A 14,160-nucleotide genomic window follows, 5' to 3' on the forward strand; every position below is an offset into this window, starting at 1 on the left:
TCCACCCCCGAATTTAGGGCTTTCCCCAAGAACAGCACAGAGTGGTGATCTGTGTCCTGAGAACCATAGGCAGGTGTATTTATCCTAAAGAGGCCAAAGAGTAAATGCTTTAGCCACATAGTCTCCATGGCAGTTGCTGGCCCCATCTTTGTAACCCACAAGCAGCCCTAGGCTATGTGTCAACACACAACCACACTTGTGTTCAAGTAAAATATTGCTGATCGCTGGCATGGTGGTACACGCCTCTAATGCCAACACTTGGGAGGCAGAGAGAACAAATAAAACCTTTATTAGCACAGAAATGTGCTGGACCAGATGTGGACTGCAGTCTATGTGTTGCCAGCCTGGCCCTGGTCTAGCCTTTTCCTGTTTGCAGAGTGACTCACTGCCCTGCTTCCCAGCGGGCAATAGTTTCTGTAGCCATGACCTAGAGGAGGAAGGAGCCTGGCAGAAGTAGTGGGGTGCTGGTGAGAGCCACACAGCCAGGCTGGCCTTTGGATTGTGCTGCCCAGGCCAGAAGCCTCATGCCGTTGCAGGTGTGGAGAGCAGCCTGCGTGTGACCCACTGCCGCCTGATCCTGCAGAGCCTCCCTGAGCACAACTACACCGTCCTCCGCTACCTCATGGGTTTCCTGCATGAGGTAAGTGGAGCTATCTGCCTCCCGGGATGAAAGCCCAGACCAGAGCTATTTTCCCCAGGTCCAAAGTCATAACCACTCCACTCTAACCACCAAAGGACGTCACTTAAGGTCCAGCCAGGCTCCTCTGAGAAGCTTGACAGTCTGATGCGATACCCAGGGATGGGAGCCGGGAGGGACAGAGGGGACAGTCTGTCACATGATGTCACATTGTTGGCTTTGTGTGTATGGTATATGTTCATGTACATGTTGGTGCATGTGTGTGTGCATGAATATTTGTGATTGTACACGTGGAGGACAAATGTCAGGGTTAGAGGTCTTCTTCAGCCACTCTCATGGTTTGAGACAAAGGCTCTTACCTAGCGCTCATTTACTCAGCCAGCCTTTATTGGCTGTCCAGTGAGCTCCAGGGTTCTGCCTGTCTTTGTACTCCCATACCCAAGTGCCAGGATTAGAGGCATGTGCCGTCACACGCACTTTTTTTTTTTTTTTTTTTGTGGGTGCTGGGAATTGAACTCAGGTCCTGTGGTCCTGTGGCAAGTTCTTTAGATGGCACCAAGCCATCTCCCCAGCTGCCCTCTATCTTACCCTCGCATTCACCACAAGCAATTCTCTCTTGCTGTTGCCTGATTACTTATCACCCAAGCGAGGATGTGATCAGATCCTCTTAGTGGAGAAGGGATTTCTCAGGCTTCCTCCTCAGGCACTTGTGGGAACTGGTCTTTGTTGTATTGCTCCCACACAAGGGCTCAGAGGCAGGTCTTCCTTGCCCTCTGTGCTCAGTTTCCTCATCTGCAAAATGGAGAGTACTGAATCCTATTTATCCAGGTAGCCGTGTCAGCCAGGAGGATGGGATCCCTCAAGGTAGAAAGCTCTTGGCTCTCAACCACCGTCCCCATAAGCCTGAGCTCAACTTACCAACCATATCACAGAAGCCAGAGGGCACCTGGCTTAGATCTGCAGTGCTGGGCGCCTTTCCACCCCCCCCTGAGTCTGCCAAAGTGGAATGGGAGTTGATGGGCACTCATGAGATTCTGGAAGTCAGACTGGAGGATCAGAGGGTCCCCACAATGTCAAGGCCAGAACCTTCACAGATGGAAAAACTGAGAAACTGAGGCCCGAAGTGGGGAAATGACCACATAAGATCTTGACATTGACTGTAGCCTCCATTCCAGAACTCTTTTATTTATTTATTGTTTAGTTATTTATGTGGGGTGTGTGTGAGAGAGAGAGCGCTACAGCATGCACACGTGGAGGTCGGAAGACAGCTTGCAGGGAGCAGGTTCTCTCAGACCACCATGTGGGTCTCAGGAATTGGACCTAGGTTGTCAGGCTCTGCAGAAGTTATTGTTACCCACTGAGCCATCTCACTGACTCCAGTGTTGTTTTTGAGACAGGGTCTCACACTGGCCTGGAATTCACCAAGTAGGCTAGGCTGGCTGGCCAGTGAGTGGCTGGCTGGCCAGTGAGCCCTAGGGATCCACCTATCCTTGCCTTCCTGATCTGGGATTAGAAGTGTGCACCAGATTATTCTGGGGACCAAACTCTGGCTGGTGTGGCAAGCGCTCGGTGAGGCTAATTGAGCCATCTCCTAAGCCCAGTCCTTCCCCTTCCAGAGCTCTTTCCACCATACTAGCCCCTCAGGGGTGAGGATGGAGTCCAGAGCTCTCTCTACCACACTGGTCTCCTTTGGGGTTTGGACGGCATCCAGGCTCTTGATGCATGGGATTCATTTCTCATTTCCCAGGTGTCTCAGGAGAGCATTTCAAACAAGATGACCAGCTCAAACCTGGCATGTGTGTTCGGGCTGAACTTGATCTGGCCGTCACAAGGGGTGGCTTCCCTGAGTGCCCTGGTGCCTCTGAACCTGTTCACGGAGCTGCTGATTGAGTACTATGACAAAATTTTCAGTGCCCAAGAGGCCCCCAGGGAGCACACACAGAACACTGTGGAAATGGAACAGGCTGGCCCTGTCACCAAAGGATTCACACAGACAGGCGTGCCCCGGGCCTCACCATACTTGCCACGCCTCCGCATCCCCTGACTGGCTGACACCTCAAGTTGGGATGCCCCCTTGCAATCTATGAATCTGTCCGTTTGTCTTATGAACTTATTGTCTATAAGAAGACGCAGGAATTAGATGAACCAGAACTTTTTAGTGAGAATTTTGTGCTTCTGATTGTTGGGTCCATCGTGGTCCTTGGCTATGGCTAAAGTGAAACAGATCTATGAGGGTGATTGTTTATCCAATGTGACTTAAGAGAAATGTGAATTTGTGGGCAAGGGGCCCAGAACATTCACTATGTGACAGGCAATCCAACCTAGTGACTCACAGCTTAAAAGGGTTTCCTACTGTGTCCTCAAGTCATATTCTCAGTCCACAAGTGAAGACTGGGAGACCCAGGAAAGTAAGAGTACACCCATGCCCAGAGCCATGCTGTTGGAAAACACTGTTCCCGAAATTAACTTTAGCTTACAGGTTACAGTCCCTCATGAAGGGAGGGCAGAGCAGGAACCCAAGGCAGGAACCTGGAGGCAGCAACTGAGGCAGAGGCCATGGAGGAGTGCTGCTTACTGGCTTGCTCCTCATGGCTTATTCAGCCTGCTTTCTTACAGCACCCAGGAGTACCAGCCCAGGGGTGCCACTGTCTTTAGTGAGCTGAGCGCTCACACTCAATCATCAGTCATGAAGATGCCCTGTAGTCTGGCTGAAAGGCAATCTGATGGAGGCATTTTTCTCCACTGAGATTTCTCTTCCCAGATGACCATAGCTTGTGTCAGGCTGACAAGAAATTAACCAGTATAGCTGTGTCTAAACCCATGCAGGCTTCTGCTCTGCAACTTTCACAGAGAAGCAAGGATGAGGGAGGCTCCAGGCTTGCTCTTCCCATCCAGACAATAGGTGCTTATACCCATCCATCTCATGGTGGCTTGAGCTAGAATTGCAGCCCACCTGCCCCACACTGTCAGCCTTGGCACATTTGGTCTCCTCTGCCAGATTCCTGTCTGGGCATAAAGCAGTGAGAAAGCTGAATACTCTCCCTAATATGGATGTTTATCTACTTATATCTGCCACTGAACAGTCATGCTTGTATGACTGTATCTCCTGGTTGTACCAAAATTGCTCAGCATGTCTAACCCAAGGCTCAGACACAATCTGCCATAGCTATGGACACAGCACAACCCAGAATGGCAAAGTTGCTTGAAAGTTGTTAGTGATTGGGGCAGGGAGGGGGGTAACTTAACCCTGCAGTATTTTCCCCCCTGCGGTTCTTGAGCGTGAGTTTGTAGATGGCAACTTGTCACACCACAGAAAGGTTGGACACTGATAGATATTTGAGATTAAAATAAATATGTCTCCATTGGTCAGCACTATCATACCTCTATCGGCAGCCTGAGTGGCCCTCAACTGAAGTGCCTTTCACCAGATGCCCTGCCTGCAGCCAGGAGCTCTGGCCTGGCCTGTACTGCCTCTGAGCTCAGGTGGGACTCCGAAGCCCTGGCTTGACCCTGGCTTGACAGGAGCCCTTGGTGCCTTTGGCTTTAGAGGCTTCTGGATTCTCTTCTCCACACCCCCTCCCCTTGCCCCTAGTCAAACTCCAGTCACATGTGCTGTCCCGTGACCCGCCCACCATGCTCTGTCATGAGTTTTCTGCTTTTTCTGCTGCTCTGTCCTTCCTGTCCCTGAGGCACTTGGCTTTTCCCCGGGTTCATGAAACTAATTGCGGCTTCTTCTCCTTCCTTTCTGTTATCCTAAAAGTCTTCCTTTCCCCCTTCTGTTTCTTTCACTTTGGTGTCTTCATTTCTTTTTTCCTTTTTGTTTTGCTTCCTCTTTCTTTCCTCCTTATTTTTCTCTCTTCTCTTTCTTTCTTTCTCTCTTCTCTGTCATTCATTCTTCCTTTCTCTTTGCATATCTTTCTTTATCTCTTTTTCTTTCTTCCTCTCTATTTCCCTCCCCCTCTCCTTCCCCTCCCTCCTCCCCCTCTCCTTCCTTTCTTCTTTCTATCAACCCCAGGCTATCAAACAAAGTGGGCTCCCAGCAAGGCTCAGTATGGAACCCGAGGCAGCCAGCCCCCATGTCCCTGCCAAAGTCTCTGGAAAGGCCACCATGCATCTGCACCCCCCCCCATGATGTCTTTGCTCACAGAACCCTGAATAACTCTAAGGGTCTCAGAGTTCTGCTGCCAGGGAGAAAGAAAGAAAGAAAGAAAGAAAGAAAGAAAGAAAGAAAGAAAGAAAGAAAGATGATGGCTCCCTTAAGAGCCTGCCATTGTAAGCCCCGAATTAACAATGACATTAAATCAAGCCTCATGCATTATGCAGCGGGGTTTACAGGGAAATTCGCGTCTGTGAAATATATGTTTCAAATTTCCTGACTTGGAGAGCTGCCCCAAGATGGTCTCCTGCCGGTCCTTTGATAACAGTTTCTCTTCACAAATGGTAATTGTAGAATCCCAGCCCAGCACTGCGTGGCCCCGTCACCTTCCTGTGTCTCGGCACATTTTCCCGATCATTCCCACAGCAAAAGAAAGTGATTACAGCGATCACATGTGGGAAGCACACAAAACGTACCAGCTTAAAACAATGCCAGCAATGCCTGGACAAGACTCCAGGGTGTCAGCAGCGCCAGGACACACAGGATAAATTATCCAAACATTTGATTTTGCAGAAATGATAGAGATTTCCAGTGACTTCAGAGGTTCAGCAGGCTGCCCAGAACTTGTGGTTGACATTCACAGTGAACCACAGGCACCTGCCTAGATCCACATGCGCCATGGTTCACCATGTTGGAAAATGTCAGGGAGAGAAAATGGAAGTCAGAAAATAGAAGCCACTCGTCAATGGCTGAGGCACAGACTGATGCAGACACTGGGAGAGCAACTCAGTGAGCTGGGTAAATCAGACTGTGTGTCTAGGAATGACCTGGAAGGGCGACCAGAGCATTGCTGCAGGGAGATACAGCTGGCCTGTCCTTCATCAGCAAAAACAGCAGGTGTGTTGAGGTGTGTCACTGGGGTGACTGAAGAATGTTCTGCAATTAATATGGGCAGGGTTGATGTGTGTCGATTTGGATCTTAGTTTTTCCTGGTGACCATCTCTGCTGGTCAGCACCATCACACCTCTGTGTGACACAAAAACTGGCCCGAAATCTCACCCAATGCCACCTCTGCAAGCCCACAATCTCTCATCACTGGATGGTTTCACACATGTTGAATAATATACAAGTTGAAGTTGTTATTAAAAACTGAATGGTGTGGGGGGAGGGGTGGCTGGAGAGATGGCTCAGTGGTTAAGAGCACTGGCTGCTCTTCCAGAGGACCCCAGTTAAATTCCCAGCAACCACACGACAGCTCTCAGCTGTCTGTAACTCCAGTTGCAGGGGATCTGACACCCTCACACAGACATGCATGCAAGCAAAAAACCAATGCACATAAAATAAGCACATTTTAAAAAAAGACTGAATGGTGGATGCCGTGGGATAGCTCAATGGGTAAAAGCGCTAGCTTACAAGCCTGGAGATTGGAGTTCAGTTCCTGGGACTCTCATGGTGAAAGAAAAGAACTGCCTCTTCCCATGTGCACCATGGCATGTGCGTGCCCACACACATGTGCACACACATACACACATACCTGCAAACAGACACATACCTGCACACACACACACACACAGACAGACAGACAGAAAAAAACTAAATGTGGGGTACAGAGGTGGGCTTGGTGGTAGGGCACTTGCCTAGCATGTGTTCCACCCCTCAGTGGCTAGGGGCTGCTCTACCCCTCAGTGTTTGGGGAGGAGGGAGATAGGGATGGGGGCAGGGACAAAGTGTTTAGACATAAGCAAGATGAACACCTGATCTATGCGGTGTTTACAGAACATCATAGTCAACAACTGAGAGGTGTCTAGTATTCCTAAGTGCACAGGATGTGGCTACCAAAGGTAGATCAGAGTGTGGGTCATAAGACAAGACTTGGTAAATGAAAGGAATTAAAAATCAAGTGAAGAACACAATGGAATCAAATTGATCCTGAAAACTCAATATATAGGTGGGAAATTCAAGTATCTGAAAATGTTTTTAAGAAAGAAGAAATACACAAATCAGTGTGTTAAAGAAGTCAAAATGTATGCAAGACATTAATTTCTAATACATGCATGCATGAGGTGTTCAGTGTGCCTGTGTATGTGGAAGGTGGTGTCATTTCTCAGGCTTACCTGGCCTTTTGACTGGCCTGGAACTTGTTATGTAGATCAGGTTGGCCTCAAACTCACAGAGATCCTGAGTACCAGGACTAAAAGTATGTGCCATCAAGCCAGGATGATTTTATTTTTATTTTATATGATGAGAGTTTTGCTACAGGTATGTCTGCATGCAGTACCCATGAGAGCCAGCAGAGGGTATCAGATTCCCCTGGAGTTACAGATGGTTGTGAGGCACCCTATGGGTGCTGAGAACTGAACCTGGGTCCTCTTGCAGAGCAGTTAGTGCTTTTAAATGTGAGCCATCTCTCCAGTCCCATGGTTTTTTGTTTGTTGTTACTTTAAATATTTTGTTGTTAATTATGTGTATGCATGTGTGTCTGTGTCAGGCTGTATGCCTGAGTGTAAGTGTCTGAAGAGGCCTGAAAGGGTGCTGTATTACCTAGAGATGAAATTTTAGGCAGTTGCTTGTGAACTACTTGGCATGGTTGCTGGGAACTAAACCTGGGTCCTTTGCAAGAGCAGCAAGCAAGTGCTCTTAACTGCTGAGCCATCTCCAGCTACACCTTTCAGTAAAGGCAGTTTCTCACTGGCCAATTAGACTGGACTTGCTGGCCAGCAAGCCCCAGAGTTCTGCCTGTTTGCCTCCTTGGTAACAGAGTTACAAGCATAGGTTCTGGGGTTCAAGTTCAGGTCCCCAAGCTTATATGGCAAGCCCTTTGCTGATGAGCCATTCCCCCAGCTCCCCCCAAAATAATTTGAAGTCACACTGAAAATAATCTAAAGATATGTCAATGTCAGAACATGTCAGCATTCTTGAAGCAGCACTTCTGCAGAGAGCTAAAAGCCTGTAGGAAAAAACAAAAGAAATGATCTGAAAGCAACATGAGAGTCAAGAGAAGAAAACAAAAAGTAACAAAAATTTGGGCTAAAAGGTATTCCCTCCCTCCCTCCCTCTCTTCCTTCCTCCCTCTCTCCCTCCTCCCTTCCTTCCTTCCTCCCTCCCTCCTTCCCTTCCTCCTTCCCTCCCTCCCTCCCCCGTCCCTCTCTCCAGAGTCTTACTAGGAAGACTTGGCTGTCCTGGAACTCACTATATAGACCGATTGGCCTCAAACTCAGAGATCTGCCTACCCCTGCCTTCCAACGTTACGGTTAAAGGTGCAAGCCACCACACCTGACCAGTAGTTTGATTTCTATTGCTCTGATAAACCCCATGACTAAAAGCAACTTGTTGAAGTAGGGGTTTATTTGGCTTACACATCCCAATCACAGTTGATCATTGAGGGAAATCAAAAGGCAGGACCTGGGAGGCAGGAACTGAAACAGAGACCAGAGAATAACACTGTTTACTGGCTTGATACTCACGGCTCCCTCAGATTGTTCTAATAGAACTCAGGATCACCTGCCTAGGGCTGGCACTGCCCACAGGGAGCTAAGCCCTCCCATATCAATCATTAATCAAGAAAACATCCTGAAGACTTGCCTACAAGCAATCTGACGGGGGCTTTTTCTCAACGGAGGTTCCCTTTTTCAGATGACTCTAGTTGGTGTCAAGTTGACCAACAACAAAAACAAGAAAAAGTAACCACTGCAAGCTAGGTGTGGTGGCACACACTTGTAATTTCATCTTGGGAGGCTGAGGCAGGAGGATTCTGAGTTCCAGGTCAACATGAGCTATATAAACAAGCTTTGTCTGAAACAAAGAAAAACAAAAAAAGAAATAGAGGCTGGGGTGGAGCTCAGCACCAGAGCCCTTGCCTTGTCTTGGGCTCCATCCACAGAACCCAAAGCAAACAAAACCAATAAATCCATAACAGACGATAGAGAATATAAACAAATCCACACTTGACACACACACACGCATTCATGAACCCCCAAGAGACAACAGATCAAGATGAGAGGAAGCACAAATTAAAAAAGGAAGCATGCTTATCGTTTTAGAGTGTGCGGAGAGCAAAATGATCATCAAAATGTCAAGAACAATTTTACACCACAATCAGCTTAAGTGATAATTCCTTGAATAACTCAGTGTATTGAAACTGACAGCAGAATAGAATATCCCAACAGCCCCGTGTATTAAGCATACTGAACTGTTAAATGGAAATGTAACGCCTTCTCATTCCAGCTCCAGACGGCTTCGCTAGTGCATTTGAACAAAAAGACTTTCGGGAAACAAGGGGACAAGTTTCTGATATATTTTGTATAAATGTCTGAGGCATCAAAAGGACTAGCAGAAATTTAAAATCCCATGGAAACATCAGCAAGTTAATATCAGCAAGTCTAATGGAGCAGTAAGGAAGGGATGCTGAGCCATGAGCAAGTACGGTTTATTCCAAGAATTTAAACTTGGGTTAGTGTTTAAAAATTAATATAAACAATCACATTTGCTGATTCAGAGGGCACTCACATGGTTTTAAAAGCATGGTATATGCATTTGAAAAAAATTAAAAACAACCACGATCTTTTTTTTTTTTTTTTTTTTTCCTGAAACAGGGTTTCTCTGTGTAACAGCCCTGGCTGTCTTGGAACTCACTTTGTACACCAGGATGGCATCGAACGCACAGAGATCCACCTGTCTCTCCCTCCAAGTAACTGGGATTAAAGGCATGCACTACTACCATCCAGCACAACCACAATTTTAAAACAAACAAAAAACCTTTGGGCTGGCAAGAGGGCTTAGCAGTTAGAAGCACCTGAAGCTCTTGCAGAGTACAGGAGTTTGGTTCCCAGCACCTACTTTGAGCAGCTCATAACTACCTATAACTCCAGCCATGGAATCTGACACTCTCTTCTGGCCTCTACAGGCATCCTGAACTCTTGCGTGCACTTGCACACACACACACACACACACACACACACACACACACACACACATGCATGCACACACATATGTATTAATGTGTGCACACAAACACACACACACACACACACACACACATGCACACGTAAGTGTGCGCGCACACACAAACAAATAAAAACAAAACTCAAAGTAAACTGAGACCAGAAGAGACTTCCTATCTATCATAATATTGATTATCAACTTGATGTGATCTAGAATCACCATGAGAGAAGCTGCTGAACATGCATGCAAGGGATTTCTTAATTATATTAATTGAAATGGAAAGACTTGTCCTGAATGGCTGGTACTTTCCGGTGGTTGGGGCTCAGATACAAGGATATACAAGGGAAAAACATTTGTTTTGTTTCTTGCCTGTCTGCCGTAGTCTCTAGCTGGTGAGGGCCAATGTTATCTGTAGCATGATCAAAGACCCAGAGGCTGATATTGGGGTTCAAGCTTCAAGCTGAAGTTCAGAAAAGCAAAGCAACCAGCCACTAGCTCTCACCTCTAGCTCAGGCTGAAAGGGCTGATCCACTAGTTCTTCACCAAACTGCTGCCTCTCTTCAGTGTGGCTGGAGAATGAGTGCCTGTTCTGAGACCTTGCCCCTGTCTTATATACCTCTTATGAGTCCTGGAATTAAAGGTGTGAGCTATAATTCTCTTTTAGATTGATTCACTCTTGTGTAGATCTGGGTAAACTTGGACTCACAGAGATCTGTCTATCTCTTAATCCCGAGCCCTGTGGTTAAAAGTTTGTACCACACCTCCTAGCTTCTGGTTACTGGGATTAAAGGTGTGTGCCTGGTGTCTATGGCTTGTGGCTGATGTTGCTTTCTGAATCCTCAGGCGAGCTTTAGTAAGTCATAAATAATATATCACTACAGTCATCCTCTACTGATATCTGAGGTCAGCTTCATCAGCCTTCCAACACAGATTGAACATCAGTGTCACCCTCAGGCCTTTGTACCTGAATTGAGACTGCTGAGGCACTTAGCTTCATGGACCAAGCTATTGGATTCCCAACCTGTCCTGTGTGAGACAACCATTGCGTGACTACCCAGAATGTACCATGTAAACTAATGTAATAACCCCCCTTTAAATATTCATCCATTCTGCACATTCCATTCCTCTAGAGAACCCTGGCTAATGCAATACTTATGGTGAAGTTATTGAAATGTCACTAAAATGAGAAACAAAACAAAAGATGCCAAGTCTCACCTCTTCCTTTAGATATAGGACTAGACATCCAGCTGCTGTAGGAAGCAAGAGGAATGAGAGCTACAAAGATGAGGAGGGGGGTTGACAGGCATGGTGGCACACACCTTTAATCCCAGCCATTTGGGAGGCAGAAGAGGGTGTACCCCATAGTAAATTCTGAGCCTGCCAGAGCTACATAGTGAGAATCTTGTCTCAAAAACCAAAACAACAAGAAAGAAAGAAAGAAAGAAAGAAAGAAAGAAAGAAAGAAAGAAAGAAAGAAAGAGAGGAGGGAGGTAGAAGCAGCTTGCAGATGCAGTTTCTGTTTGTGATGAAGAGAGAAAGTGTTAGGCAACTATTAAAATGGGCAGGAGGATTTGGTGGGTTTCAGAGTTCAAGCTGTATTAGGCAGAAACTGGTCAGGAAAACGAGGCCACACAGAAATCTGAAAAGGGAAAGTTGAGGACATGCAGCTGGCAAAGTAAATTCAATCTCTGAGTGAGATCCTAAGGCTATGTGAGAGTCTCCAAGGCTAGAGCAATATGGAAGAAGAATCCCCTCCACCAAACCGGGGCTCTGATCCCACGGGAGAAGGCATGGCTGCAGACCCTAAAGGTAATGCTGGTTGGAAATGTCCCTAGTCATAATCAGTTACAGACAGCCAAGACAGAGGAGGAAGAGAGGCTGGGCAGGCAGAATTTGGGTTACATATGATATTTTTATATTTTTTTTATTTTTGAGACAGGGTGTCATTATATAGCCCTGGCTGGCCTGGAACACACTATGTAGACCAGGCTGGCCTAAAACTGACAGTTCCACCCGCTTGTACCTCCTGAATACTGGGATTAAAGTGCTCAGAAATATTTTAAAAATACACATGATGGCCGAGGATATAGCTCAATTGGTAGAGTGCTTGACTTGCATGTACAAAACCACGCGTTCCATCCCAGCACCATATAAACCAGGTGTGGCAGCAAACACCTGCAATGCCAGTCAGTACTCAGGAGGACCAGAAGAATAGGTTAGAGGTCAGTCTGGGCTACAGGAGACCCTGACTCAGAAAAAAGGGGGGCAGAAACCATAGGTGCAAGTTTAGATGATTTCAGGACTGTTCCATTTGTCTCTGCCCTGTTACCACAAAACACCCCAGGCTGAACAGTCTATTCAGTGGGATGGTATCATTCATGTTAAAGGTGGGTCCTTCTTCTTTAGTTAATTAAGTCCAGAAATTCCTTCACAGGCACCTTTTTTTAGATGATTCTATAGCGTCTCAAGTTGACAGTAAAGATTAATATTATAGGCACATGGGGCCAATTCCCCTGTATCTATCCCCTTTTAAGAACACCTGATCATGCCCACAAAGATATAGGCCTCCTGTCCTACTCCCCTCTCAGAGGCAGCCTTTTACTGCTGTTGTACCAATATCACCTGGAGGGGACAGGTGCAGATGACATGGGACTTGTGTCCATCAAAAGCCCCAGGTGCTGTGCATGCCCATGCTACCATCTTTGCAGATGCCCAGTCTAGCTGAGGTCACACGATTGCTCTAATGACCTTGTCAAAGGGAGATTTGGATGCCACATGGTGATGGAGGCAGAGCTGGAAGAGGCTTCTGTAAGCCAAGGAAGAGGCCAGAATGGCCACAAGCTACCAGACACCAGAGAGGCCCGGAGCACACTCCTCCACAACAGCAAGGCCTTGCTGGTGTCTTCACTTTCTACGGCAGCCTAGGATAGCCTCAACCGGTGGCCTCAATGTCAGTGCTTTCTGGAAAGAGATGAGTCCCTGTCACCATAGTTACCCTGGTACCTATCCAGTGGTCTATCTGGGTAGACTTGCAGATGGAGCACTGGTCTCTCCCCTCTGAAGTCAGGCCACAGGCAGCACTGGTGAAGTGGTGCCCTGGGGTGACACTATCCTATCTGTAAGCTGTCCCAACACAGGATCATCTGGGTGGTATGAGAAGCTGCTGGAAGCTGAGGGTTTTCTCTCTGGTGGCAGAGCTGTGATGTGGGGCTCTCATGACAAAGTGGAGAAGTTGGCAGAGGGATGCTTGGAAAGTACCGGGGTTTAGTAGGAGCTGCCCTGTATCTTGTGGATGGGCAGAGGTGGACAACACGGGTTGTGAAGACAAGGGTCAGATGGAGCTGGTCTCCTCCACTGCTCAGCCTGCTTAGCACTGCCTCCTAGCCAGAAGGCAGGCAACCTGAGCCAGCGGCTTTGTTCTCAGGCCCCTTTGTCTTGCAGTCATTTGTGCACACTGTGCTGGGGAATCTTGACTGTCAACTTGATCTGGCTGAGAAGTGCCTTAGAGCTTAGTGAAGCTCACCCTGGGTGTGTCTGTGAAGGTGTCTGCAGAGCCGTTTAACTGTGAAAGTCAGTAATGCCATATTTGCAGGCTGGGGGGAAGGCAAAGGGCAGGGGGTAGGGCTGGAGAGATGGCTCACAAGCTAATACTTACTGCTCTTGCAGAGGACCTGGGTTCAGTTCCCAGCACCTACAAGGTGGCTCACAACTGCCTGTGAATCCATTTCCAGGGGATCTGTTAGTCTTCTGACCTCTAAGAGTTCCTAAATGCATGTAGTGCACATACATACACTCAAACACACACACACACACACACACACACACACACACTAAACTTAAAATAAATAAATAAATGACTACATGAATAAATATCAACCAAACAATTTTAACAAGGAGGGAGGAACCAGAACCAGAGAGATAGTATAAGTCTCTCTCTGCACGAACCCTTTCTCCCTGTATCTCTTCTTCCAGGAGACTCTAGTGTGAACTGCTCTGCCCAGCCAGGCCTCCCACCACCTACCATGATGGACTGAAACCTTAGAATCTGAACCATGTTTCATTCCAGCATTTTGCCTAACACTCCGACAAACTTTCATCTTTGGGTAGAGAAAGTCTAAAGAACCAACAGGAACAGGCAGAGGTGAACAGGCCATCAGAAGCTGCTGCCAGGCAGCAGCAGGGAGAGCTGCTATGAGAGGAGGACAATGGCCAAGGTCAAAGTCTGAAGCGACCTGGGGCGGCAGTGAGTGACAGAGTGTGGAGCAGAGGCCCTGTGTGTGGGAGCACACTTTGTGAACTGAGGTAGAGCAGGAGGTGGAGATGGTGGGGAGCAGCAGTGAAGTGCGATGTCCTGTATGCTGCGAGTATGTGTTGCTTTTATTGGTTGATAAATAAAGCTTTTATTGGTTGATTTGGCCTATGGCCAAGGAGAATACAGGCAGGTGGGATATCCAAACAGATAAAGAAAGAAGGCAGATTCGGGGAG

General features: G+C 47.4%; 1 protein-coding gene across 3 annotated transcripts in view; it reads left to right on the plus strand.

Annotated features, from left to right (window-relative positions):
* The window catches only part of Arhgap8 (Rho GTPase activating protein 8), a 51,569-nt gene extending 47,563 nt beyond the window's left edge, over window positions 1–4,006 (plus strand). For all 3 annotated transcript variants that reach the window (XM_027396151.2, XM_027396152.2, XM_027396153.2), the window contains exons 11-12: window positions 537–640; window positions 2,385–4,006. In XM_027396151.2, the coding sequence (XP_027251952.1) occupies window positions 537–640; window positions 2,385–2,681 (401 nt within the window). In that variant the 3' untranslated portion in view covers window positions 2,682–4,006. The remainder of the gene's footprint in view (window positions 1–536; window positions 641–2,384) is intronic.
* Window positions 4,007–14,160: the final 10,154 nt, after the last annotated feature.

Source organism: Cricetulus griseus, chromosome 2, assembly GCF_003668045.3.
Source record: "Cricetulus griseus strain 17A/GY chromosome 2, alternate assembly CriGri-PICRH-1.0, whole genome shotgun sequence".
In the NCBI taxonomy this organism is placed as follows: domain Eukaryota; kingdom Metazoa; phylum Chordata; class Mammalia; order Rodentia; family Cricetidae; genus Cricetulus; species Cricetulus griseus.